General features: G+C 42.7%; 1 protein-coding gene across 4 annotated transcripts in view; it reads right to left on the bottom strand.

Moving 5' to 3' along the window:
* Positions 1-27,345, bottom strand: part of LGR4 (leucine rich repeat containing G protein-coupled receptor 4) — a 105,046-nt gene that overhangs the window by 24,956 nt on the left and 52,745 nt on the right. For 2 of the 4 annotated variants that reach the window (XM_025266331.3, XM_006045419.4), the window contains 3 exons: positions 22,824-22,895; positions 2,258-2,329; positions 627-698 (listed from right to left, as the gene is read on the bottom strand). In XM_025266331.3, coding sequence (XP_025122116.1) covers positions 627-698; positions 2,258-2,329; positions 22,824-22,895 — 216 coding nt within the window. Of the gene's footprint in view, positions 1-626; positions 699-2,257; positions 2,330-22,823; positions 22,896-25,822; positions 26,885-27,345 lie in introns of those variants that run through there. The other 2 variants (XM_006045418.4, XM_025266333.3) reach the window with 2 other exon arrangements.

Genomic DNA, 27,345 nt, shown 5'->3' with positions numbered 1-27,345 from the left:
AATTCCATGGATAGAGGAGCCTGGTGGACTATGGTCCATAGGGTTGCAAAGAGTTAGATACTACTGAAGCAACTCAGCATGCATGGTTTATTATAGCATATTGAATATAATTCCCTATGCCATACAGCAGGACCTTGTTGTTGAAGAGCTGAAATCTTGAATATTCCACATCAAGCCAACTTTGCCTTGGAAAAAAAAAAAAGAAAAAAAACCAAGAAGACAGCACAGGCAATTAAACTGCCGTCCCTTACACGTGTTCAATGTCCACAGATAAAGACCTACAATCACTGTGCTCTGATGATCATTACCACCCGAAACAGAAACCTCTCTGTGGCTGTTTCTTGAGTGTCATGGCACAAGACTCTAGGACTTCAGTACATACACAACTCTGACTCCAAAGAGAGTGTAATCACCTGCCACATGCAACCTTGTAGCTTTCTCCCAGCCTTGGAGATGACAGGATATTTCAAAGGACATTTCCGTAACAGCAGCCAGTCATTCCCATTTTTATCCCAAATGAGAGGGTACATCTCTTCTTTCTCTAGGATTCCAGTTCTGTACATATTTAGCAGCCTGAGTGGTCTCCTAATGATGCAAGGATGCAGAAAACCAAAAAGTTTACTTACAAAGACTGCAAAGAGCTCAGTCCTCGAATGGCTTCACTGGGTACTGTTTTCAACTGGTTGTTCTGGAGGGTTCTGGAAGGAAAACTTGGGTTAGTGAATAAGAAGCAATTGCGACCATTTTTTCTTAGAAGAATTTAAAACCATTTCTTTAAAATAAAATCTTTCCAATAGCAAGAAAGGGAGAGGAGTCAAGGTGGAATGCATCCAAGATAAGAAAATTGCCAAAGAGTAAGAGGCATTTGTCGTTAAAGCCAGAAATATAGTAGGCTGATTTCCCAAGCCACCTCCTAACACAGACCTGCTGGATCATCTGGGATTGTTTTGTCACTCTTTCTCAGAAATTAAGACACCCTAATTAATATTCATCACTGAGGTACCATGAGTGTTAACTGGGACATATAACAGGTTAACTGGGAGGTAAGGACTTTCCTGGCAGCTCAGTGGTAAAGAATCCACCTGCAATGCAGGAGAAGTGGGTTTGGGTCAGGGCGATCCCCTGGAGAAGGAAACGGCAACCCACTCTAGTATTCTTGCTTGGGAAATCATGGACAGAGGAGCCTGGTGGGCTACAGTTCACAGGGTTGCAAAAGAGTTGGACAGGACTGAGTGACTAAACAACAACAACGGAGCAAGCAAATCCACTAGAATCCCTAATGCCTGGAATAAAGCATTATTCTAGAAAAAAGCATCTGGAATAAAAGCAGAGTCCAGAAACATGGACATTAGATAACGACAATCCTGCCCAGAGGACAGCAGATTCTGAACTCTTATGAACAGTGGCCATGTCCTCAGTGAATACAGGGCTGAGGTAGAAATAAAACTTTGATTATCTAATTATCGCCAACCTGGAGAATGGAGGTATAGACCAGTAGTGAAAATGAAGTCTTTACTATTTTTGCCTAATGCCCTTCCTGGTCACATTAATAAAATGACTACCTGATTAGAATCACCACCACAGAATGAAATGGAAAAAGGCCCATCTAACTCACTGAACCAGAGAGGCTGAGTGACTTACAGATGCTTACCCAGAGAGGTAGTGGCAAAGTGGGGCTGGTGGTCGGTTCACCTGCTCTCCAACCTGCCAACCTCCAAGCTCCTGCTCCCTGCCAGGAATTTATTTCCTGACCCCTCGCAGGCTGTGTAAATCATCAGATCAGATCAGATCAGTTGCTTAGTTGTGTCACCTCAATTCCCTTTAGCTCTAAAATGATTTTTACCATTTGGAGCTCTTGTAAGCTTTTTTGCCTTTAGGGTCAGCAAATTCAAAATTCTTATAGCTATTAATATAGTAAGAGTAGAAACAATGCGGGTGGGTGGAGAGAAGTTGAAACAAAGCTTGCCAGTGACGTTTAAATATGATTTTGATTCAGTGCTTTAGCTACACATAAAGCCTAACATTCAACTGTAATGCACTGGAGTTCAGAATACCTATTATTTAGACGTTAACTTTTGTTATCTAGACCCAAGTTTGCCTAAATCACCCTCTAGCCTCCCACACTACCCATTGGCCTGTCCTTAAATCTTTTAATCCTGAACCTAAAGAAACTGTGCTTAACCTAGCTCCAAGCATGTTGACTACGCAGAAAGAAAATACACAGCCAGCTGTGAAACTCTAAAATTGCATTACTTACAGAACTTTGAGTTCTTTCAACCCCGACAAGGCCTTTGGGTGGATAAAAGAAAGGTCGTTGCCAGCCAATCGTCTAGGGAAAAAAAAAAGTAGCAAGAGAAAAATAGTAACTCAGATTCTTAAAATTCAGAACTCACAATAACCCAATCGTTACTGAAGCTCTACATTAAACATCTTTCAAACCTTACTGACATTAAACATGGACTTAAACCTTTGCTAAAGCGATCCCAAGGTTCTTCCAATGAGATAAATGCCTCTAGAATTTTTAACTCCAATACAATAATTTAAACAGGCACATTTTTATTCTGGTGAGGTCAAGCAAGCCAAAACACATTAGACCAAATTAAGTTTGCTATTCATGGTCACTCTCTGCAGCTTGCAGTGTTTTCCAAGTGCCTCACAAATACAGAGCCCTGGTATACAGCAGACAGGAGCTTTATACCGATCAGAGCAAGGAGGAATGAATGCCTTCGGGAGGCATCCTGTTACTTCTCCATAACCAAGGGCAGCATATTCCATGCAAAAGAGAAGCAAAAAGTGAAAGTCACTCTAAGCGGAACTTCCCAAACAAAAGCATGTTTAAAAAAGCAAATAAATTTTTTCCTAAGGAAATTTCAAAGTGACAAATTTAACTGCGAGTTAAGAGTGAAGTAAGAAAAGGCTAAGAATTCCTTGGGTAAGAAAGGCGCACACAATTCAGAATGAGCCCTGCAGTTCAGACTGAGCCCCACTTTTTCTACCATGTTCCCAGACACTCAGACATGGGAGGAAAAGTTGGATAGAAAACTTGAGGGAAAAGCGAAAAGCAGGACAGCAACTCATATGAGTAACTTATAAACAGGTGAACTGCAGGTAGATTTAAGTACAGTTGACCCTTGAAACACAGCAGGTTTGAACTGCATGGGTCCCCATCTATGCATTTCTTTTCCAATAGTACATACTACTGTACCACAGAGCCCATGGTTGGTAGAATCCTTGGATGTTGAGGAACCTTGGCTAAAGGGTGGGGGTGACTATAAATTATCAGTGGATTTACTCATGCTGTTCAAGGGTCAGCTGTATTGACTTAAAAATGATAGTTATGTGCCCAGATGATTAAACATAGGACTTTTCCAATTTCCTCGTTCCCTCCAGGGGACTCTCCCAAGCAATGAGATTTTATATGTATGATTTTTTTTTTTTTTAATGCTCTCTCCCCTTCACATCTTGGGATCACAGTCATCAAGTCATATTATTTTCTCCTTGACAGGGTCTATTTCTATTGTCTTTTCTCTTCTTTCTGTAAACACAGTGCACCACCCCCCAGCCTTGGTCAGCAATTCATTCACAAATGAGTGCCTACTCAGCCCCAGGGAGATGACATCCTCTTCTTAGACTTCAGGTTCCCCTCATTTCAATCTGCTCTTAAATACCCTGATTCTAGGACAGAAAGATATCTCCTTTACCCTTCGTAAACTTGAAGTCACAGAGATGGGAAACTGTTTTTTAGATGCAATACTCTCTCTTAGAAGTTTTCATCCCAGTTAAAATATAAATAGCCCTGGAAAGGATAACACTTGATCATTTCTTAGTATTAACACAGTAATTGGCATGGAAGATGTGTGTGTGTTGGGGGGAGTGGGAAAGTGAAATAGGACTCAGAAACCCAGAGAGTGAGTGTGTAGAATTATTTCTTCAATTGCAAGGACAACCATGCCAGGTTCCCAGGCAGCGCTACAGTTTTAACACAAGGTTCATGCTCCTAAACTAAATTCTCCCTAGGAAGCTGTCTCATCCTGCAGTTTCTCACAAGGCACCCTAGCACCAGGCTCTAAACTGCATGCCCATCAAGGGCATTCCTCAATCCAGGCTCACAATAGTTTACTGCAGATCATCAGCCTCATGGCCTTTCACCTCTCAGGTTTCACCATGTGGAAAAGAAAAGAAGGGACTGGAGAAGATGGTGTTAAGATTTTTCAATGCTTGTATTTAAAACTATTCCTGGAGACTTTCCTGGTGGTCCAGTGCTTGAGAATCTGCCTTCCAATGCAGGGGACACAGGTTCAATCCCTGGTTGGGAAACTAAGATCCCACATGCTACAGCTAAGACCCGATGCAGTAAAATAAATGTTTAAAAAATAAAACTATCCCTCCCCAGCAAATGGTCTGAGTTCTGAACTAGCCAGCTTCACCACTGTATCTTTAAATGCTTCACCTCATGACCTAACCTTCACTTCTTAAATTCCTGACTCCAGTGTGAGTGGTGCCGAGTTGTGCAGTTGTGTCCGTGGACAGTTGTGGGGTCTTTGCAACCCCATGGACTGTAGCCCTTCAGGCTCTTCTATCCATGGAATTCTCCAGGCAAGAATACTGGAGTGGTAGCCATTCCCTTCTTCAGGATATCTTGCTGACCCAGAGATCAAATCCTGCGTCTTGTGTCTCTTGCACTGGCAGGTGGGTTCTGTACCACGAGCACCACCCGTGTCAGTCAGTTCAGTTCAGTCGCTCAGTTGTGTCCGACTCTTTGCGACCCCATGAATTGCAGCACACCAGGCCTCCCTGTCCATCACCAACTCCCGGAGTTCACTCAAACTCACGTCCATTGAGTTGGTGATGCCATTCAGCCATCTCATCCTCTGTCGTCCCCTTCTCCTCCTGTCCCCAATCCCTCCCAGCATCAGGGTCTTTTCCAACGAGTCAACTCTTCGCATGAGGTGGCCAAAGTACTGGAGTTTCAGCTTTAGCATCATTCCTTCCAAAGAAATCCCAGGGCTGATCTCCTTCAGAAGGGACTGGTTGGATCTCCTTGCAGTCCAAGGGACTCTCAAGAGTCTTCTCCAACACCACAGTTCAAAAGTATCAATTCTTCAGCGCTCAGCTTTCTTCACAGTCCAACTCTCACATCTATACATGACCACTGGAAAAACCATAGCCTTGACTAGATGGACCTTTATTGGCAAAGTAACGTCTCTACTTTTCAATATGCTATCTAGGTTGGTCTTAACTTTCCTTCCAAGGAATAAGCATCTTTTAATTTCATGGCTACAATCACCATCTGCAGTGATTTTGGAGCCCAGAAAAATAAAGTCTGACACTGTTTCCACTGTTTCCCCATCTATTTCCCATGAAGTGATGGAACCAGATGCCATGATCTTCGTTTTCTGAATGTTGAGCTTTACGCCAACTTTTTCACTCTCCTCTTTCACTTTCATCAAGAGGCTTTTTAGTTCCTCTTCACTTTCTGCCATAAGGGTGGTGTCATGTGCATATCTGAGGTTATTGATATTTCTCCCGGCAATCTTGATTCCAGCTTGTGCTTCTTCCTGTCTTCAAGAAAATTAGAGATACCAAGGGAACATTTCATGCAAAGATGGTCTTGATACAGGATAGAAATGGTATGGACCTAACAGAAGCAGAAGATATTAAGAAGAGGTGGCAAGAATACACAGAAAAACTGTACAAAAAAGAGCTTCACAACCCAGATAATCATGATGGTGTGATCACTCACCTAGAGCCAGACATCCTGGAATGTGAAGTCAAGTGGACCTTAGAAAGCATCACTACGAACAAAGCTAGTGGAGGTGATGGAATTCCAGTTGAGCTATTTCAAATCCTGAAAGACGATGCTGTGAAAGTGCTGCACTGAATATGCCAGCAAATTTGGAAAACTCAGCAGTGGCCACAGGACTGGAAAAGGTCAGTTTTCATTCCAATCCCAAAGAAAGGCAATGCCAAAGAGTGCTCAAACTACTGCACAATTGCACTCATCTTAGTTAAGTAATGCTCAAAATTCTCTAAGCCAGGCTTCAGCAGTACATGAACCGTGAACTTCCAGATGTTCAAACTGGTTTTAGAAAAGGCAGAGGAACCAGAGATCAAATTGCCAACATCCTCTGAATCATGAAAAAGGAATAGAGTTCCAGAAAAACATCTACTTCTGCTTTATTGACTATGCCAAAGCCTTTGACTGTGGATCACAATAAACTGTGGAAAATTCTTCAAGAGATGGGAATACCAGACCACCTGACCTGCCTCTTGAGAAACCTGTATGCAAGTCAGGAAGCAACTGTTAGAAATGGACATGGAACAACAGACTGGTTCCAAATAGGAAAAGGAGGACTCAAGGCTCTATATTGTCACCACCTGTGTAACTTCCCTCAAAAACTTCAGTTCTTACCATAAACATGCTTTGTGTGGTCATTAAACAGGCTGTCTTCTACTCATTGTTTCTAGCATGTTAGTCTTATAGGCCAAATAAAAAAGCTTCTAAGAACAGGTCTTGCATTTCACAATTCTGTCGCCACCCACAAGTGTGTCAACCCAATAGTCAGAAACGGCATTCTCAGCATTTCCTCCCTGAAAACAGATAGCATCCCAGAGCCTACCTTAGTGCAGGCTTAGGACAAGCCCTCTCAGGGGACTTTCTATACCCCAGACTCATGAATTACATTCAACTGATAATCCTCAGAGCTCGAAGGCAGTGTTCAAAAGGTCACACTTTATAAGATCAAATTGGATCATAAGGAATAGAAGGGAGAACAGATTCCATTGTCCCCAGGGTGGCAAGTGACTATTATCTGAAAGATCAGCTTTAAAAAGCTGAGTCCACCAAAAAACAAACACTGTAAACAGACCAAGGCTGTCACAGAATTTTATCTCTAATACTGGTTTTGAATGTTCCCCTATCTATGGGCTTTCCTTGAGGAGTTCAGCCTATTGTATTGAAAAGAGGGGTTTTACAAAGTGTGATTACCTTTACTTGTCAACAGAAAAGAGTGCTGAACCACAATAGCCAAAATATTTGCTTCCCTTTCCCAAGGATCTGCCTCTTTATAAGCCCTGGGAAAACTAAAGGAGCCTAACCTCCAAAAGCAGGCTACTCACACCACTTGATTACTTGGTTCCTTACAAGAGTAAACAGATCAAGTGGAGCCTTCGGGAATGCATCTACCCCTGTTTACCAAGCAGCTGGGTTAATGAATAATAAACACAGCAGCTTAATAAAGCCTCTGCAGCTTCAGCAACTGTTCCCTCCCAAGTCTCTTTACATGTTGCTTATTTTACGAGCCAGTACTTCTTTTTTCCCCCTAGTATTTCTTATAGTAGACACTATGGATGCTTCATGTCCAAAAACTCAGCCCCAGGAGAGACCAAAGTGAATAAAGAATGGGGTTAGGGACAAAGTCCCAAACCCTGGAAGGAAAAGCCTACTGCGTCAGGTGCCCACAGTAATTGCAGGCACTGAGGTAGGTGGTTTACATTCTTATCTTTCAATCTTCTCCGGACAGGGGCCCTACTTCTCTGGGTCCCTGAGAGGTTAGGTGACTTGGCAGAAGTCACACAGCGGGTAAGCACAGGGGCCAGCATTCCAGTTCTCACGGAGCTGGCTCCAAGGCTTATCTGTGTCCTTCGGCAATTCGATGCCTCTGGTGTGTCACCAAAGGTTGGGAAATAATTCCCAGAAGGTGAAACACAGTGGACCTGGGTGAGTTAATAGCCTTGGTTGAGGATCAACAGCTCTCAGCAGAGCAGAGCTCACAGCAGGGACTGAGGTATCAGGAGCTCAGAACTGCAATTATGGAGGAATTTCCAACAGACCAACGGGGCATCCTCCCCACAGTCAGAGATGAGCAGCAGCAAAGTGGGGTAAGATGGGATCCCTGGGTGGCTAAGAGTGGCAGGCAGCAAGGCCTAAACTCACTCTGACTCTTCAGGATACAAAGCACTCTCTCCATTGTGCTTTTCCTCAGGCAGTAAAGAATCCGCCTGCAATGCAGGAGATACAGAAGACGTGGATTCGACCCCTGGGTCAGGAAGATTCCCTGGAGGAGGAAATGGCAACTTATTTCAGTAATCTTGCCTGGAAAATCTCATGGACAGAGGAGCCCAGCAGGCTACAGTCCAAAGGGTTGCAAAGAGACACAACCGAGCGACTAAGCACACCACAAGCAGAGGACCAAGAGATGGCTGATCTTGAGGAAATATTTGCCACCCATGGCCCTCTGCTAGCAAAGGCCAGCTCCCTCCCTTTCGTGGTCTGCATTGGTCTGTGCCACACCCAACAGTTTTCTCTGTAACTCACTTCATGAGGACCTACTGGCTGGCTCCATAAAATTTTTAATTAGATAAATGATGATACTTGTATCTTTTACTATTATTGTGATGATTATGAAGCACTAATGGCACCCCACTCCAGTACTCTTGCCTGGAGAATCCCATGGACGGAGGAGCCTGGTAGGCTGTAGTCCATGGGGTCGCTAAGAGTAGGACACGACTGAGCGACTTCCCTTTCACTGTTCACTTTCATGCATTGGAGAAGGAAATGGCAACCCACTCCAGTGTTCTTGCCTGGAGAATCCCAGGGATGGGGGAGCCTGGTGGGCTGCCGTCTATGGGGTTGCGCAGAGTCGGACACGACTAAAGCGACTTAGTAGTAGTAGTAAAGGAAAAAAAAAAAAAACACCTCATTACAGCGAGAACAGAAGAGTGAAATGAAAAGTGGTACCATTTTCTGCCGCTAATGGTGGGCGGTCCCAGACATTACCAACCCTCCTCCCCTCGTCTGCACCCCCTTCCCCCCACCACAGCTCATCAGTCTCCAAAACCCATAGAGAACCCCATGGAAGGTCTCAATCCATCCATTCTTACTTTCCCTGCTTTGCCACCTGAGTCTAGACTCTCATTTTCTTCCTCCTGGATTACTGCCATGAACCTCCATGAGATTCTTGCCTCAAACCACTTCATTGTAATACTGGGAGATCTAAATCTTAAAAAGCACAACTGAGCATTTCCCCAAATGCTTCCCCCCACTACAACTGAATCAGCTAGACCTTCAGTATGATCCTCTCCTTTCTCACCTTATTCCTGAATGTTCCTTGTATCCTATGTTTTAGCAACACCCTGCTTTCCCACCTCAGATCCTCTGATCATGGCAATGCCTTCATATGAAATACCCCCTCTCCAGTCTCTGCCAGCTGAAAACCTTATTCATCATCACTGCAAGCTGGATGTTACCATCAGTGTGGAACTACTACGATATTCCCTTTCCTGGATTCCACAGATTATTTTAGACAAAGCTCTCACTGGGTGCATTTTACTTTGCCTCTGGTTATTATTAAGTTGGTGTATCTCCTTCAACTGTATTTAGGTGCCTTATGGACAGGACTAGGTCATATTCATTTTGGATCCTCTTGTGTGAGACCTTCAATGAAACAGACACTTGGTGTTTGCTCTAATGCCTCAACTAAGCCCCAATATAAGACCAGATTCAAGAAAAAGGTAACACTGCTACTTTAGGTATGGGAGAAAGCTGACCCATGATCTTGACTTTTCTGCACGTTCTCTCCTTTTGTTTCATTGCTACTCCCCGACTCCCCTCCAGTCTCCTAACAGGACAGAACTACTTGGCTTGATCTGAAAGTGCTACAGTCACAGTGTTCTTTCTTAACATGTTCTGGTAGTATATTTTCTTAAGCAAAAGGGGTGGACCTTGAATATGAGAACACCAGTCTCCTGATCAACAGTGTTATCTCAACACAGGCTGGGGTTGTGCACACGATCACACAGAATTAAAACGAGTCTAGCAGGACTTCCAACAGGGACACGGTCTACCTCAAGGCAACTCCTATTTATTCTGCTTGTCACAACAGTCCCAGAAGCAGAGACTGAGAGGAGAGAGACAGAGAGAGGGTGGAGGAGAGGGAAACAGCAATCCATTAGCCTTCCGCACTCCCATCGGACTTGGAACTGTTCCAGGAAACAGGATACAAGTGGCTCAGCGAATAATGTCTTTCTGAGTCTGTTTTGGGTGCATTTATTATTCATAAGGACCAAGGATTCACGTTAGGGGCTCCTTCTAGGGGAGGCTAGAGTTTGCAATTATATTCTTGATTCTTAATGCACATGCTACATGATATTTTCTATCTGCCAACCCTCCCAGAAGTAGGAAAGCTGGACTGGCCCTGGTTAAATGGACACTGATCCACGGTCATCCATGACAGAGGGTTCATACCTTCATGAGATGTGCTGAATTAGACTGGGATTTCTTCACTTGGGAAGTGGTTTAAAAGAAACACGAGAGGCGGGTGTGAACTAGAGGGTACGCCAATTGGTGTTATGTCTCTGAGAAGTGCCTGGATTTAGGTTTCTTCTTGTCTGGGACAGAAATGTCATTGTGGCCATTTGGCTGGAATTCCAGCCGGGAAACAGTAGGGTAAGGACTGCACTATCCACACTCTCTAGACACATGGACTGAGCTGGGGGAGGGCGGAGAAGGGGTCAGAAGCTTCCAGCAGCTGTTGTGAGGAGCCATGGGGAGGAGTGAGAAGAGGGAGGCAGACCAACTGCAGCAGGAAGGCCCAGGCCTGAGCACACTCTGCACGCAGACAATAGCCAGCCTGGCCCGTGGCAATTTCTCTGTCACCTGGTGGACAGGTCCCGGCCGGAGGTTACAGAGCCACAGTCTCCCAGCCACTCGTGTGCCTCCTGCTCCTCTGCAGAGGTGGCCACCAGATGGTCTGACCTTGTGGCAAGTCCTGAGAGAAAACAACTGTGAGCACCACCCTTCCCTTCACGGGGACCCCACTGATCTAATCCCCTGCGGCCACGGCTCCTTGCCTCCCTCAACATTTCTTTCCACAGCTATGTGTCCCTACCCGATAGAGCCGCATTCAAAGTCACACACGTGACCTCTCGCAGATGGGACCCAAACACCCCCAGGCTGCCCCTCCTGCGATGCCATTAAATTCTCTCAAGTGAGTGGATCTGCATGGCGTCACGCTCCGTGCCAAGTACAACAGACGCAACCACCAGCCCATGACTCTGCCCTCGGAGATGGAGTTTCCAGTTCAACACTGAACTGGGCAAGGAAGGCCACGGGAGAGCATCCAACAGGAGGTGAGCAACCGTCTCCTATTAAATATAATTGGACATCAGCAAGACCCAAAATGTATGCAACAATTTTGAAAGAAAAAAAAAAAAAACTTATAATGCATACCTCTAATAAGTCCTTAATCATCTATTTATTTTTATCTTAAGGTCCTACTATGGGCTCAGAACTCTGCTGGCTCCTGTGAAAAATTAAGAACTCAAGAGGTGGGTGGCATGGGGGTGGGGGCGGGGAGCGGCGCGGGTGGTAGAGACTTGCTTTTATTAAAAAAAAAAAAAGACAAAACATTGGCAATCTAGTGATTACGACTCCAGTGGTGGGAGCTCCGGCTCAATTCCTGGTTGGGGAACTAAGATCTCATGCTGAGCAGGGTGGCCAAATATTAAAAAAAAAAAAAAAAAAGAAACAGACTGTTCCCTGTTAGGGATATTTGGTATCAGTACATCTTAACAAAAACTAACATTTGTGTAACAGTTTACATTGTCATTACCCTACTATGTCGCAGTGGGCCTGCTCTTATTTTTTTTTAACAGATGAGAAAAGTGAGCCTCTGTTTCCTCTGTGCTTTGTCTAAATTCCTACAGCATTGCTAAAGAATGTAAATCTTAGACATTGTATATGGTAATCAAAATAAAATAATGGAAATTCTAGAAACAGAACCATGTTGCTTTGTGTTATTTTCTACAAGTGACTTTCAAAGGACCAAAGTGGCTCTTTTCCTAGCGAATACAGAAGGCCAGCAATTGACTAGCATCCTTGATAGGTCTCCTTGGACATGCTTCCTACCAAGGCTAAACAAACTATCTGATACAGTAGAGCAGAGAGTCCTGAACCCACTAATAATGTTTTACCCTATTTCTTCTCATACCAGGGAAGTTTAATTTTATACTTTCATACAACTTTCATGGAAGTATATATAAAAATTAAATGTTTTATAAACATGCCTGTACTAAGAACTCTCATTATGGAAATTCCCAAGGTTTTTACTGTAGTCTTCCTTCACAGAGAAGGGGAAAACTTTTTCATATACATATATATATGTAAAATATTACGTATTTGTGTTTAAATGCACAAAAAGAAAAGCAGCAATGCTTAATCAAAAATAAGCTTGTCCTTGCCAAAACTCAGGCTATAGCCCCTTTAGAACTCCACCATATACTAAAAAAGCTTTATTCAATTCAAAGAAACTTAAGTTATCCCGGCACCCACGACCCTTTTGTATATGCCACTTCCTTGTATAGTCAGTAACCCATAGAAGGCTTTACTTTATAGGCAAATCAATTAAAACCCTGGCAGCAGTTACAATTTCCTGAGCAAAGTTTATCCTGACAACCCAGTCATTTATCTTCTGGCACTAAACACACAAAATATCCACCCATATGAGGAAACATGATACAGAGTAAGAAAAAAATTTACTGCTAACATAACCAATAAATACTGACCTTCTACTATAAGCCAAGTACCACAGGTAGGGCAAAGTAAGTACTGAATTTTCCCAAGACATTTCTCATTTCTTTTAAATAAGGATAATTCATTAAACATAAACCTTCAATGGAATGCAGTTTTTATATAGGCTGATAAGGTTTATTACTTCTATAAACTCAAAATAAGAAGAGATCCTTTGCCTTAACCCCTCCCTCAACTTCAGATTCTAAAATGTGGTCACTGTCACCAAAGGTCATGTGCAGCAGAACAGTGACAGTAGGCACTGCACTTGGAGGAGAGTCTGTGGAATCGAACAGACAGGTGTGGACTGACTCACCTGGACACGAAATAACAAGGCATTCAATCTAGTGCTAAGTGGGGAGGAGCAGAGAAGGGGCAAGAGGAATCTGGATAAGGAAGACCAGGGAAGGCTTTTTAATAGCAGAAGGGGCTCAAAACAGACTAGATAAAATGAGTAAGATGTGACTAGGAGAGAGAGGAACCATGGCACACACTGTTGGTTGCCTACCAAATACCAGCCCTGCCTTCCTGGCAGAGCTTAGGTTTGTTCAAATGTGACTCATCTCCATGAGTAAATTCTGATTGGTCTTAACCAATCATGCTGAGAAAAGAAAGTACATACATATACTAAGAGAAGAGTTGAGAAGTGTAAACAACAAAATGTTAACCATAGGTATTTCCTACGGTAAGATACAGGTCATTGTTTTTCCTCCCTTCTCCTTATCTTCCTATGCATCCAGATTTTTAAAAATTGAGTACCCATTAATTTTAGGATTATTTCCTTACAAAGCCAAGTACATTGATGATACAAGTACTTTTAGCATGTCTAACATAGTCTTTGATGTATACATAAAAGCCAACAGGGGCAAATGATGAGCAAATTCTGAATTAAAATTCTACTACAGAATAAATCATGGCTTGACTAAGAGTGGACAATACATGAAAGAAATGACTTTGCCTATTTCCTTACTGGAAAATTCAATCACGCTCGTAGAATATTAAAGACATTTTCACTTACTTGTAGACAGGATTACTTTTAGTCAAAGAACAAATAATTAGCTTTGATTAAAATAGGTAACGGAGAAGGCGATGGCACTCCACTCCAGTACTCTTGCCTGGAAAATCCTGTGGACGGAGGAGCCTGGTAGGCTGCAGTCCATGGGGTCACTCAGAGTCGGACAGGACTGAGCTACTTCACTTTCACTTTTCACCTTCATGCATTGGAGAAGGAAAAGGCAACCCACTCCAGTATTCTTGCCTGGAGAATCCCAGGGACAGGGGAGCCTGGTGGGCTGCCGTCTGTGGGGTCGCACAGAGTCGGACACGACTGAAGCGACTTAGCAGCAGCAGCAAAATAGGTAAATGCGCCAGCAAATTGTGGTTTCATTAGCCTCTCTACACTTTCTGAATTCCATGTCAAACACTGTAACAATGAACTGTTGATTCTCCGGCTGGATTTCCCCTAGCTGCTTATGAAATACTAATTTAAACCCCAATTCTGAGTATATCACATGTTCTATCGCCTCTACTTCTAAGCTGCTAAGCACTGAAGGACAAAGGTTCAGAGCCTGTTGGTTCCACTATCAGTTCTTTGGGAGGCTTCTTCCTCACTCCAGGTGGTCCTAGTGGGGATAAGCGGAGGGCCCAGGATGGACCACACCAACCCAAAGAGGAGAGTGACTGGTTCAAGGACAGGCACATGGGACAGGTCTGGCCAACTAAAGTCCTCTGGGGATTTTGCTGCTAAAAGCAAAAAGGAAGATTTTACATGCTCATCTCGGATCTCAAGATGCAAAGACTTACGTGAGGCTGTTGAAGGTTATTTTACCCATTATATGGAGACAGGCTAAATACCACAGGAAAGAACAAAATCAAAAACACTAACATAGAGACAACTGAAGCTGAGAAATGGAAAGCATGAGAAAACTCTCACAACTGTGAAACCCCAAGATCCAGGACCATCTGAAGCCAACTCCATCTCTAGACTTCCTAGATCTACCTGAAACAATAAATCCTCTATGATACCTCAGTTGGGGTTCTGTCTCTTACACCCTGTGGACTCCTGTCAGGTAATAGACATATTTCAAACATCATCTTCTCTCTCCAAACCAGAAACTACCTACTAGCAGTCCCCAAATGCCTGCTTTAAGATGAACTTCTTTACCCCAAAGGCACTCTCACAACTCTCAGTAGAGAGGACTCTTAAAAAAAAATTAAATGCAAGGCCTTTTGTTATGATCTGGCTGTAGGCACCTTTCTCCAGCATGTCAATGTTGATCCTTCATTTCTTGTGAAAAACCTCCCCTCCCACAGCTCCCAGAGCACGGTTCTGCCCTAGTTATCCTGCTCCCCTGGCACTTGGTCTTCTTCCCACACCCTGATTCAAGTGTTTCCCAATGAGTTGTCTTTGGCCCTCTTCCCTTTCCTTCTGCCCTCTCTCCTTTGGCAAGCTCTTTCTACCTAATGTTTCCAGTAATCCCCTCAAAATAAAAGACTCTAAAATCTATACCCATGAAACTCCATTCTAGACTCCCCACCCATCCATCTCAAGTCTTGACTCTACATCTGTATTTCCAGATGTCCCTATGCCTCTCTCACCTAAAATCAAGCTGTATATTCAGAATTGCACATACTATCTTCTCTTCTGGACCAATTTCTCTTACTGCATGGTCTTTAGTTTTGCCAAAATACCACCATATTCCTGGTAATCTACAAGTGAAGTGCTGGACTGGACTTCCCTGGTGGTCCAGTGGTTAAGACACCTTGCTCCCCAATGCAGGGGGTCGGGTTCAATCCCTAGTCAGGGAACTAGATTCCACAAGCCTCAACTAAGAGTTCGACTGCTGCAACTAAAGATCCCGCCTACTGCAACTACAAAAATAAATAAAATAAAAGTGAAGTGTTATTGACAACAACCCCTGCCATCCCAGTTGAGACGTCCTCTTGAGTCTATTTGCATAACACCTTAGGCCAAGTTTCCTCTTCCCTCTTACTATCTTTCATCTACCTGAGTTCAGAGCCTCATAGCTCGCACCTGGACTACCGCCATTATCATCTTCATCTGTTTCCCTGCACGCACTCAGTCCCAAGCATCCTCCTCCGTGTTATGAGATTACATTGATATGATGGAAGGTCACGTCTGACCAAGTCATTTCCTAGCTCAAAATTCCATAGCCACACAACACCTGACCCTCCTCCACGAGTCTGCCAAGAAATGTCCTCAGCCTGGCCTTCGACTCCTTTGAAGGTTTCCTTCCCAGAATTTCCTTTCAGAAATCCTTTCAAAAATCAAACCAACAGAAATCCTTTCAAAAATCAAACCAACAGAAATCCTTTCGAAAATCAAACCAAACCCTGCACTCCTTCTTCCTGTCCCAGTCTATTTCCATATCTTTGCTCATCCTCCTTTTTCCACATCTCCTCATGAATAACTCTGCCATCCCTTGAGGCTCTCTCTACAAATGCCAACTCTTTGATGAGGCCTTCCTTAATCTTTTTTGCTAGAAGTTATTTCCCTTCCTTTCTCCTTTGAACTCCCGTAACTCTACTACACCATTCATCTCTCTTGAAGGCAAGAACCTCAGTTGACTTCAACAATGCACACAGCGCTTTACCTAACACCAGTCTGATGAATCAATGAACTGTCTAATGAAGTCTTTCCTTGTCCTTTTCACATCTACACTGTCAGATGTGGGATTGAAATCAGACCCATTACTAACAGGCTATGTGACCTTCGGAAATCAACCTCAAGAAAAATTCAGCTTCCTCGTCACCAAAATGGGAATACATATAGCCCACAGAGTTTTATGAATTCAAACAAAACAATCTTTGCTCTAGGACGACCTGTCTGGTACACAGAAGGTCCAGTAAGTACAGGATCCCTCCCATTTCTCTTCTCACCCTTATAACCGAATCTGAGAGGTCCCCACATCACACACAGGAAATGGTATGAGTCGGAGAGCACCCATACGCCTCTGTGAGATGACTACAGTTTCCAACAGCAAATGTAGGGATCTTCACTACCAACTCATCCTACCAAAGCACTATAAAGTGGAACAAGAGAATTCCAAGAAAATATTTTGAACTGTCAAATATCATGGTCAAATTTATCAGAAATCACGGGGAAATTATTACAGTTGAAAAAGCTTATCTGAGAAGCCTTCATCAAGGGAGTAAATGTTAAGTGAGTCAAATGTTAGTTTGGAAGCAAAGGAAATTCCTTGTAAATACTGGAAGAGAACCGAGTCTGCTACTTTCTAGAGCTCTAGACAACCCAGTAAGGCTATTTGAAACTACTTCTGCATCTCAAATACCAAAGGTGATGGGACATAGTAGACATGGCATTGAACTAGGTAGGTCTAATTCTGGCTCAGATGCATACTAACTGTAGTACTTGGAACTTGTCACTTATCTACTGTTGAGCCTTGATAGTCTCACCTATAAAATGGTATGGCCAGACCAGAAAACCTCATTCTAGGAAGATCTCTTTGTTAATAAGTTTTCTGTTCAGTGACCTTACTAAGGGATCACCCCACTCCAGTACTCTTGCCTGGAAAATCCCATGGATGGAGGAGCCTGGTAGGCTGTAGTCCATGGGATCGCTAAGAGTCGGACACGACTGGGCGACTTCACTTTCACTTTTCACTTTCATGCTTGGAGAAGGAAACGGCAACCCACTCCAGCATTCTTGCCTGGAGAATCCCAGGGACGGGGGAGCCTGGTGGGCTGCTGTCTATGGGGTCACACAGAGTCAGACACGACTGAAGTGAGTTAGCTTAGCTTAAGGGATATGTTAGGCAGCCAACCATCTTTGACAGTTAGCTTGGGACATACTTAGCATTGTAGATGAGAGTAAACAGGTGTCCTTTTAAGCTTGCTTCCAATCCTATGCCTCTTGAGACAGTATCACAGCTTAGAAATTAAGATGAAATACTTGAATCAGATCGACATGAATTCAGATCCTGGCTCTGATATTGACTATATGACCTAGTGAGTTTTTCACCTCTCTAAAGCCTCCTTGTCCACATCTATAAATTAGCATGATGATATATAAGAATCTTGTGAGCAGTAAACCAGATTATATGCTCTGAGTTTTTTAGTACATAATAAACTCTCAATAAATTTTGGCTGCCATTATTATTGCTACTGAACCCTAAAATAACTTCCTTTTGCCAGGCTTGACCAATTTTAATTATGTGTAGTAACTCAAATAGTGGAGAAGGCAATGGCACCCCACTCCAGTACTCTTGCCTGGAAGGTCCCGTGGACGGAAGAGCCTGGTAGGCTGCAGTCCATGGGGTCGCTAAGAGTCAGACACGACTGGGCAACTTCACTTTCACTTTTCACTTTCATGCATTGGACAAAGAAATGGCAACCCACTCCAGTGTTCTTGCCTGGAGAATCCCAGGGACGGGGGAGCCTGGTGGGCTGCCGTCTATGTGGTCGCACAGAGTCGGACACAACTGAAGTGATTTAGCAGCAGCAGTAACTCAAATAGAGACCATAAAACTTAGTTTTAGAAAATCGAAATGGATTAGCAAGACATAGCAACCAGGTGCAACTTGTGGTTCTAAATGTATCCTGAACCACAATTCTACTTTTTTTTTTGCGAAAGAATATTACTGGATTAGCTATCAAATCTGAATAAGAATTACAGACCAAATAATACATAGGAATCTAGATTTCTGTTTGATAACTGCAGTGCAATTATTTAAACAAATATCCTTGTGTTTTTGGAATAAACAATGCACTATTTAAAAGTAAAGGAGAATTCAACGATTGCAACTTACTTTCAAATGGTTCTGAAAAAAAAGTACACACATTTTATATTGTCTGCATGTACGTGTGTGTGTGTGTGTGTGTGTGTTCAACTATTGGCTAAAGTATTTATAACTTTTAATTTTAACCCACTCTTTATTCTCCTGTTCAAATTACTTAGTAGTTCTCTTCTGTAAAGTAATATCTCTACTAGGAATTAATTGTCCTACAGACACACCTGCCCAAAAAAACAAGTACTCAGAGAACTAATTTTCACTTTAGCATTGTAAAGAGTTCCAAAGTCCATTTTGAAACAGATAGAACTAGCCTAGTCTTATAGTATGTATTAAACAATAACTGTACAAGTGCCAAAGCTGGCAACAGTTTCCACTGCTGTTGCAACATCTAAGCTCATAGTAACATTCACGGATTTCTCAGTGGGAGCCTATGGAAAGCAGTTGGATACTCCTTCTCCTGTTTCTAATTAAATCAATTTCACAACTCCACATTTCAGCCATTCCCTAAATGGCTACCAATGCCCTGACAGGTCTCAAGGACAGCCAAAATACTATGGCAGCAACGTGTAGTATGGGGGCTTCCCTGGTGGCTCAGGAGTAAAGAATCCATCTGCTAATGCAGGAGACCCAAGAGACCCAGGTTCTATCCCTGGGTTGGGAAGATCCCCTGGAGTAGGAAATGGCAGCCGGCTTCAGTATTCTTGTCTGAAAAATTACATGGACAGAGGAGCCTGGTGGGCTACAGTCCATGGGGTCACAAAGAGTCAGATATGATGGAGTGACTGAGCACACAGCATCACATCAGACACCAACTTTGTGGATGCTAAATTAATATTTTCCAAAAATTCTGCCTTTCCTTTCACATCACTAACAAAAATCTATAAGGGCCCATTCCAAGTCCCATCTCCAAACTAAACAACCTCTCCCCTAAATACTTCAAGAAAGACAGCAATGTTTAATAGGATTAGTGAAATTTACATTACTCATGTCAATGTAGCACTTCATGGTCACAAAGCACTTTTACATAAATAATTCCCTCTTCCCTTTACAATAGTACTGTGAAGAGTCCCATTTTAAAGAGTAGGAAACTGAGATGTGAAAATCAATAGACTGTCTCAAGACTACACATTTTATGTAATGAATTTAGGGTTAGATCCTATGTTTTTGGATTCCCAGAGAAAGAGAGGGGGAAAAAAAAAATCAGTGAATGGCATCTAGTCATTCAGGGAAAAAAAATCCTAGTCTCCTCCCTATCACTTACCCTCATACCCAATTCAGCTCCTTCACGATAAAGTCTAAACTCCTTAGCTTTAAAAGTCCCTTGGTGATCTGGCCTCATCTCTTCACATTTCTCTACCTTTCAATATTTCACATTTCTCTATTTCAGTTGCAATAACTATCATCTTGTGTCCTAACACTTCTGAAATGTCTACCTCCGTGCCTTTGCACATGCTATAAGGTTCTTCCTGGAGCACCCTGACTACCCATCCTCACCTAGCTAATTCTCATGTGTCCTTCAAGACTCAGCTGAAGCTATTCTGGAAAGCCTTTCCCAAATCCTCCAGTCTCAATAAACAGGTTACTTCAGGCTTCCGCTGACCCTGTGCACACTTGGACAATCTTCACCATGCCACACCAAGTGTTAGCTCCACTCTTCCTCTGGACCCTTGTTGTCCAAATGAACTTTCTGCAGTGATGGAAACTGTCTACATCTGCACTGTCCATCACAAGAGTCACTAGCCACAGGTGGTTACTGAGCACTTGAAAGATGGCTAGCGCCACTAAAAACTGAGCATTTATTTTAGTTTTAATTATGGTAAGTCTAGATTTAAATAACCATCTGTGGCTAGTGGCTATGGTACTGGACAGACTGTCAACTCCAAGGACAAAGACCACACTTAACTTGTCTTGGTATCCCTGACACCCATCATAGGACCCAGCACAGAGCCGGATTTAATGTTTGTCAAAAGAACAAGTGAATGCGTAAACATCTATAAACACTTCTTAAGTTGGGAAATGATTCCACCCAATACTCCCAGCATTCTGAATTATCATATAAAATTCAGCCAAACCAGTCACATCATGTAAAGCGCACCTCATTAACTATTGTGGAAAAAAAAAAAGCCCTCAGTAAATCACTCATTTCTGTTCCGGGCACTTCAGCTTCACAATCACTCTTAAATGACTTCCAGATGACTTTTGGACAAAGGGTGATGCTGTTTCTGAAATATTACAATACTCCTGGCAGCATCATTTTGGAATGTCAAACTCTGCTACGGTGTTTTGTAAAGAAAAAACACGGGCTTTTTACCCTGATTCTATTAACATGGAAAAGAAATTCCCTCAAATGCCTGTAAGTATACCCAGCATGTGAAAGACTATTCTGAAGGACTCTTTAAAATTAACCATCAGCGCTCCTGACCAAATTCATTTCTGAAATCCTATACAGTATTTGCAGGAGCCATACGGACTTCATAGGATGGGCTTTCTTGCTGCCATAAGCAGAATGTGAAGCGAATAAAACCTCGCTACAAAAGACTAGCAATCAAATCCAATTTGGTTCCAATTAAAACTCTCAGTTGACAGAATTTGTGAGCTTGATATATGCTTGGTCATTTGAGAGTTTTACGAAATCCAAGATGCAAACTTCACAAAGCAGAGATTAACCAGGGTGGACTCCATATCCAGGCGCTCACCGCCAATCCCTCCAAGGGGGCTGGCTGCCAGTCAAAGGCACTGACAACGTGATGTGCACACGTGGTTCACCAGAGCAAGGAGGCGTCTCCACTTCTCGCCCAGTGCGTCTCGTATCTCTGGGGGCGATCCAACAGCTGAACCCATGCTCATGAATGGCCTTTCACTGCATGATTCCTTCTGTAAAGGGAGACTAATCCTAAAGGCTGAAACTATATGTGAAATGAAAAGAAATAGCTGAGGCATCTTTGAGCTTGATTGGGAGGGTGGGAATTGGGGAGCTTCAAACACACAGCTCACTGCTTTTTCATTCAATGTAAATGTCTAATTAAAAACAAAGAGCTATTTCTTACAAAGGAATTAATTTCATTCAAGGGGGAAAAACAAACAAACAAACAGGCAAAAATAAAGTAAAACATACATTGAAACCTTGTAACCCATGACAATTGGTATACAAGCTGCTGCTCCCCACACCCCACCCCCACCTTAAGCACTTTTAAAATGATGAAATAAATGCCAGCCAGCATTTACATTATACTCACCCTGCTTCATGCACTGTCCTAAGTATTTAACATCTATTTTAATTCATTCTGTCTTATCTGCACCTTATAGACAAAGAAACTGAATCGAGGGAGGTTAAATAACTTGACCCAGTTCACAAGCTTGGAAGTGGCAAAGAACCTCTGTCCAATTTCTGCTATGGGAACATTACGTTCAATTAAGTAGTGTGGGAAGAAAAACTTCTTAACTTCACTAAATCCTTAACTGCTGTTTCAACAGTGTCAGAAACTGGGAGCACAACCTGCCTGTCTTATTTTCGATTCTGATTCCCCATGTGCAGGGAGCGGCCGACCTAAGATAAGAGAGACAGTCACTGACTTGGATCTAAAACTCAACAGCTGGCTGTAGGGCACAATCCGTAATATGAATTTAGATTCCTTCAGGGCTATAGCTCTTTGATGTTCTTACCATCAAACTGTCACCTTCTTGCCTCTACATATTACATAATCCATTAGCTTAGCTGTTTTTAAAGCCCTCCATTTAACTCAAGTCAACTATGACTTTATTTTTCGTCTGAATTCTTAAAAGCTATTGATCGTTGCCAATTCCTATAAAATCTAAAAGTGCTTATTTTGATGATGAACTTTAAATAGTGTGGAGAGAAAAACAAAATGGAGGTTACAGGTGGAAAGAACTTTTCCCCCATGTAAGCTGTTAAATTGGAAATGCGAGATGACACCGCCAAGTTCAGAAACAGGCTTAACGTTAAAGGTGTTCTCAGAGACCCGAAGGATGTTCCATGTCTTCGCCCCTCTCCCAAAGACCACCTGCCCATGTCCAAGGAAAGTTTTCTGCTGGCTCACATTGAGGTCATCTGCTGCATCATGACCCTGAAATGCTGTGGATTATTCTTTACGGTTCTATTGCCCACACAGCAACTCCTGTGGCAATCATGGTAATTACATAGCAGGCTTGTTATCTTGGGATAGCACTGTAATTAACCTGTGTCACTGCCTCATTCGTGGTCATAACAATTGCAGCAAAAAAGTCCCATGGAAGTAGCATTTTTCATCCTGACTTTCAAAAATAACTTCAGCGATCACATTTCTTAAAAACTCAAGTCTGTTTCCCCCAAAACACATGGTTTCCACTATTCTGAGGCCACTGAACCCAGTTCTCTGAGTGTCCCCTGAGAAACAGCAGACAATCTCTGTTGTGAGAACTTCCAAAGAGAAAAGGAGAAATACTCAAATAAACAAAAAAACAGTTCTCAAAAGAATACTTACAACTCCTCTAGAAAAGGGAAGTTCTTAAATGCATCTTCTGGTAACTGAGTAATGTTATTCATGCTGATATCCCTGGAAAACATAAAGTTAAGAAGATTGTTAATTATGTTATATTATACTTAAAGCACTTAATTCAACAGAAAAATAATTAGGTGATAAAATTTTGTAAAGAAGCAAGAAAAATGAGCATAGAAGACAGACATAGGAATGGTCATAATTTAGCTTCAGAATGCAATGTTAAGAAAACAGAAAAGTTTAATGTTTTATTAAAAACTATACCCCAACATTTATGCTATATCCAGATCCTGGGTTTTTGCCCTTTAAGTATTCTTAGGGAAAAAAATGTCTCCAACTACCCACAGTGAGTGAGCTGGTGTGGCCTTTCAGGGCTCTGGTATTCAAAGTACTGTGTACCTGACAAAAATAAGCAAACGAATACCCAGAACTTGATAAAAGAAATCTACAGCTATGGTGGCTTCTTAAGCCACTGTCAGGGATAATAAAACAGGTCCTAACTGTACCCCAGTCATATTTTCTGTAAAACCTATAAAAGTCCTCCAGGTAATAGTTGTAAGTAGATTTCATTTTTAGCCTATGAATAGATGCAGGCTGCAAACAAGTGCGTACATGACAGGTATGTGGTCCACTTCCACTTAAAGAGACAGCAGCAAGGAGGGTACCACTCGACAACAGAACTCAACAATTAACTAGTTCAAGCAGCTGAAAAAAACACTTTATTAACCATTTTCTTCTTCTCTGACAGCTGTCTTTTGGCCTGGCTTTCTCCTTCCACACTGCTTAATCTGGACAGTGTGATACGCAGGTGAAGGCAGCCTCACCAGGGACAGTCCCTGCAGGTTCTGGGTTGCCCACCTCACCCAGGTCCCCCTGCCTCTTTTGTTGTTGTTGCTGCTGCTTTGTCGCTAAGTCATGCCTGACTCTTTTGCAACCCCGTGGACTGTAGCTTGCCAGGCTCCTCTGTCCATGGGATTCTCCAGGCAAAAATACTGGAGTGGGTTGCCATTTCCTCCTCCAGGGGATCTTCCTGACCCAGGGGTCAATATTGCATCTCCTGCATTGGCAGGTGGATTCTTCACCACTAAGCCACCAAGGAAGCCTGCCCCCGCCTGTTTATCTGCTGTTAAATTCTGTGGTTCAGCCCACAGGTCTCTCCTTTCTATAAAGCACGATAAAAATTCACACATGTGACTTTCCCATGACTGGATCAGACAAATGGGTCTAAGAAAGTGGAAGAGAAATCAAGCACACAGAAACCAGCTGACAATAATACCACTTTCTTTTCCTTACTCTGATTAGGTAAAATTTTCCTTTAAAGGACATTGAGTATCAACATAAGTCAGTCCCTTCTCCCCACCTTCCCTCTCATCAACAGTTAAAAGTGGAATTTGCTTTCCTTCTTCCTAGCCTTTCTCAAGGCATGTTTGGGAAACGTCTTGGCTTGGGAATAATAATAACAATGCAATAGCAAAAACAGCAGTAGCAGCTGACATGTTGCAAATACCGATCAGGGGATAAGACTGCACGTTGATCTCATTCTATGAAGGGGGAAACTGAGGCTTCCTGAGGCAAAATAACCTCCCTGAGGCCACCAGCAAGTGGTATAACAGGACATGTGAGCTCCAGAGCCCAAGATCTTAACTCCAAACTTTGAGTCTTTTAAAACATCATTTGGATCCTGCTACTTAGCTCCAGTGGTAGTCAGGACATAAAGCAAATCCTGAGTCCAATCAAGGTTAAAAAGAGAGGGGGACACTGCCCCCAAGACCTTGGCAAGATAATCAGAGGATCTCAGGAAGAGCGCTTCTGCTTGAAAATAATAATAATAAAACTATAAATAGCTTTAGCTATTGAAGAAACAAAATTCTGAAAATTCTCTGGAGATGAATCCTCTGACCAAAGGGATTCACATGCATTCCAAAGTTGTCTATCATTAAAAGCAACTCAAATTCTACTAAAGATAATTTATAAGAAAATAAAATTAATACACTTTTCTAGGAATTATTATTTTTAAATACAGGCCCTGATACTAATTTAGTTAACTATTATTATCCCTGGGGAAGGGGAGGGGGGAACCTTTTATTTCTCATAAACACTGGAACAACATACTAGAGAAACAGCACCCCAATAGGGGTCAGAAGGAATATTGTTTAATCCTGGGCCTTGGTTTGCTTATCTGTAAAATGGTGGGGGTGGGGAGCTGCACTGATGTACTGAGGCTCTTCCTGGCCTGACATATACTTCCATGATTCACTTTTTTTGGTAGTTTTCATGGAGGTGCTCACCCTCCCTGATGAAAATACATGAGGTTCACGGACCCTGGTGGCTCAGAGGGTAAAGCATCTGCCTGCAATGCAGGAGACCTGAGTTCAATCCCTGGGTCGGGAAGATCACCTGGAGAGGAAATGGCAACCCACTCCAGTACTCTTGCCTGGAAATCCCATGGATGGAGGAGCCTGGTAGGCTACAGCCCACAGGGTGGCAAAGAGTCAGACAGGACTTCACTTTCACTTTCACCTGATGGAAAAGGCAGCTTTCTGAAAACTGACCATAAAGCAACATTTAAAGACTCCTGGTTTGTCATTATAAAACAACTGAACCACTTCCACTGGAAACACATTTCAGTTCAGTCACTCAGTCGTGTCCGGCTCTGCGACCCCACGGACCGCAGCACACCAGGCCGCCCTGTCCATCAGCAACTCTCGGAGTTTACTCAAACTCATGTCCATTGAGTGGGTGATGCCATCCAACCATCTCATCCTCTGTCACATTTACCTTTAACCAAAACACATTTACCTTTAACCAATAAAATAATTGGTAAGAACACAACAAAACTTTTAATCACATGGAAAAGCAAACTAATAAGTAAGCAGTGATTCTGCAAAATATCACACAATTTTGGTGTTCTTTAGTCATTCCAATTAACAGGGAAAAGGAGGACAACCATAATTTCTTTCTTTATGAAAGGAGGTACTCCATACCGTTTCCTCCAAGTGTGCACGTGCGTGTGCTCAGTCCTGTCTGGCTCTTCATGACACATGGATTGCAGGCCACCAGGCTCCTCTGTCCGTGAGACTTCCTAGGCAAGAATACTGCAGCAGGTTGCCATTTCCTCCTCCAGAGGATCTTCCCAAACAAGGGATCAAACCCATATCTCCTGCATTGGCAAGTGGATTCTCTTACCACTAAGCCACCTGGGAAGCCCTTCCTCTAAGTTTGGGACACCTGAATTCAGGTGAGCATCACAGCAACAGAAAAACTGACTAACTGCCTCAGCAGAAAAAGACACATAATTATAAAAGAATTTACACCACACTCTTCCCTGAATTCCAATTTTGTAAAATGCATACACCTATATAACTCTCTCATTTTTCCCCCCTCAGAGTAACAAGACATAACAGGTAGTTTTGCTGTGAGCTATAAATGCAATTAGTGGGACTCCATATTTACAAACTAATATGTGTTAAACACACTTGGTGAGGGTTTTTTTTTTCTCCCAAAGCTTCAGAGTCAGAAGCAACACTTGTTTCCAAACTGATCTGAATTTCACATACTATCTTTTTAGGTGTTTTCCTTCATATTTTCTGGGCCTCACTTACAAAGCATTTGCAAGTAAGGAGGGGAAAAAGAAAAGAAAGGGAGGGGGGACCTGCAAGATATAATCTCCAGAGAAGCTCTGGAAACATGTGGTTACAGAGTATAAGGTGGGTGGGTACTCATTTAAAATAATGAGGGCTAATGGTGATAAACAACCTACAGACAGCCCCAAGAGTAGATTCTAGACCTGACATCACCAACACCGACAAGAGAGCTCCAGGCTTCGGATGCTGGGGGTGATGACTTAACTGTAACAATTTACAAATGGAAGCCCTAAGCCAATAATTACAAATATATTGGGCTCATGGGCCTATAAATTACTGAAGTACATAAGTAAAAGAAAATGGTACAGAAAATTTTTAGCTATAAGATAACACCCCTAGGTCAGTGCTTTGACATTCATGATGAGCAACACAATCTTGCCAGGAACATCTGTAGTTATACCCGGAGATTTGCGATCCTGGGTTCCTATGAAGAAAATAAGTATAAGGTAGAAAACAAAATAATCTTATGAGGTCAGAGACCACCAACTCAAAAGCCTCCAAAGAGTGATTTCAAGAGAACGGATGGCCTTACTTGGAGCCAACCTGGCATAAACGGAAGGAAGGACACAGGCCTTGAAGATTAAGGCTTTCATATGGATTCACCAGCATTAGCTGTGTGATCTTGGGCAAACTGGTCATCTTTTCTGAGCCCTGGCTTCTTCATTTAGATAAAGGAGGCAGTAGTAACTAAATCCTATAGCATTCTGTAAAGACCAGAAAATGTCAAGCCACGTTGCTGTTGTTCAGTCAATAAGTCCAGCCCCATGGACTGTAGCCCACGAGGCTCCTCTGTCTATGGGATTTCCCAGGCAAGAAAACTGCACTGGGTAGCCATATCCTACTCCAGGGTTTCTTCATGACCC

Source organism: Bubalus bubalis, chromosome 16, assembly GCF_019923935.1.
Source record: "Bubalus bubalis isolate 160015118507 breed Murrah chromosome 16, NDDB_SH_1, whole genome shotgun sequence".
Classification (NCBI taxonomy): Eukaryota; Metazoa; Chordata; class Mammalia; order Artiodactyla; family Bovidae; genus Bubalus; species Bubalus bubalis.
The sequence above is the reverse complement of the archived record's forward strand: the minus strand, read 5'-3'. Positions and strand labels throughout refer to the sequence as shown.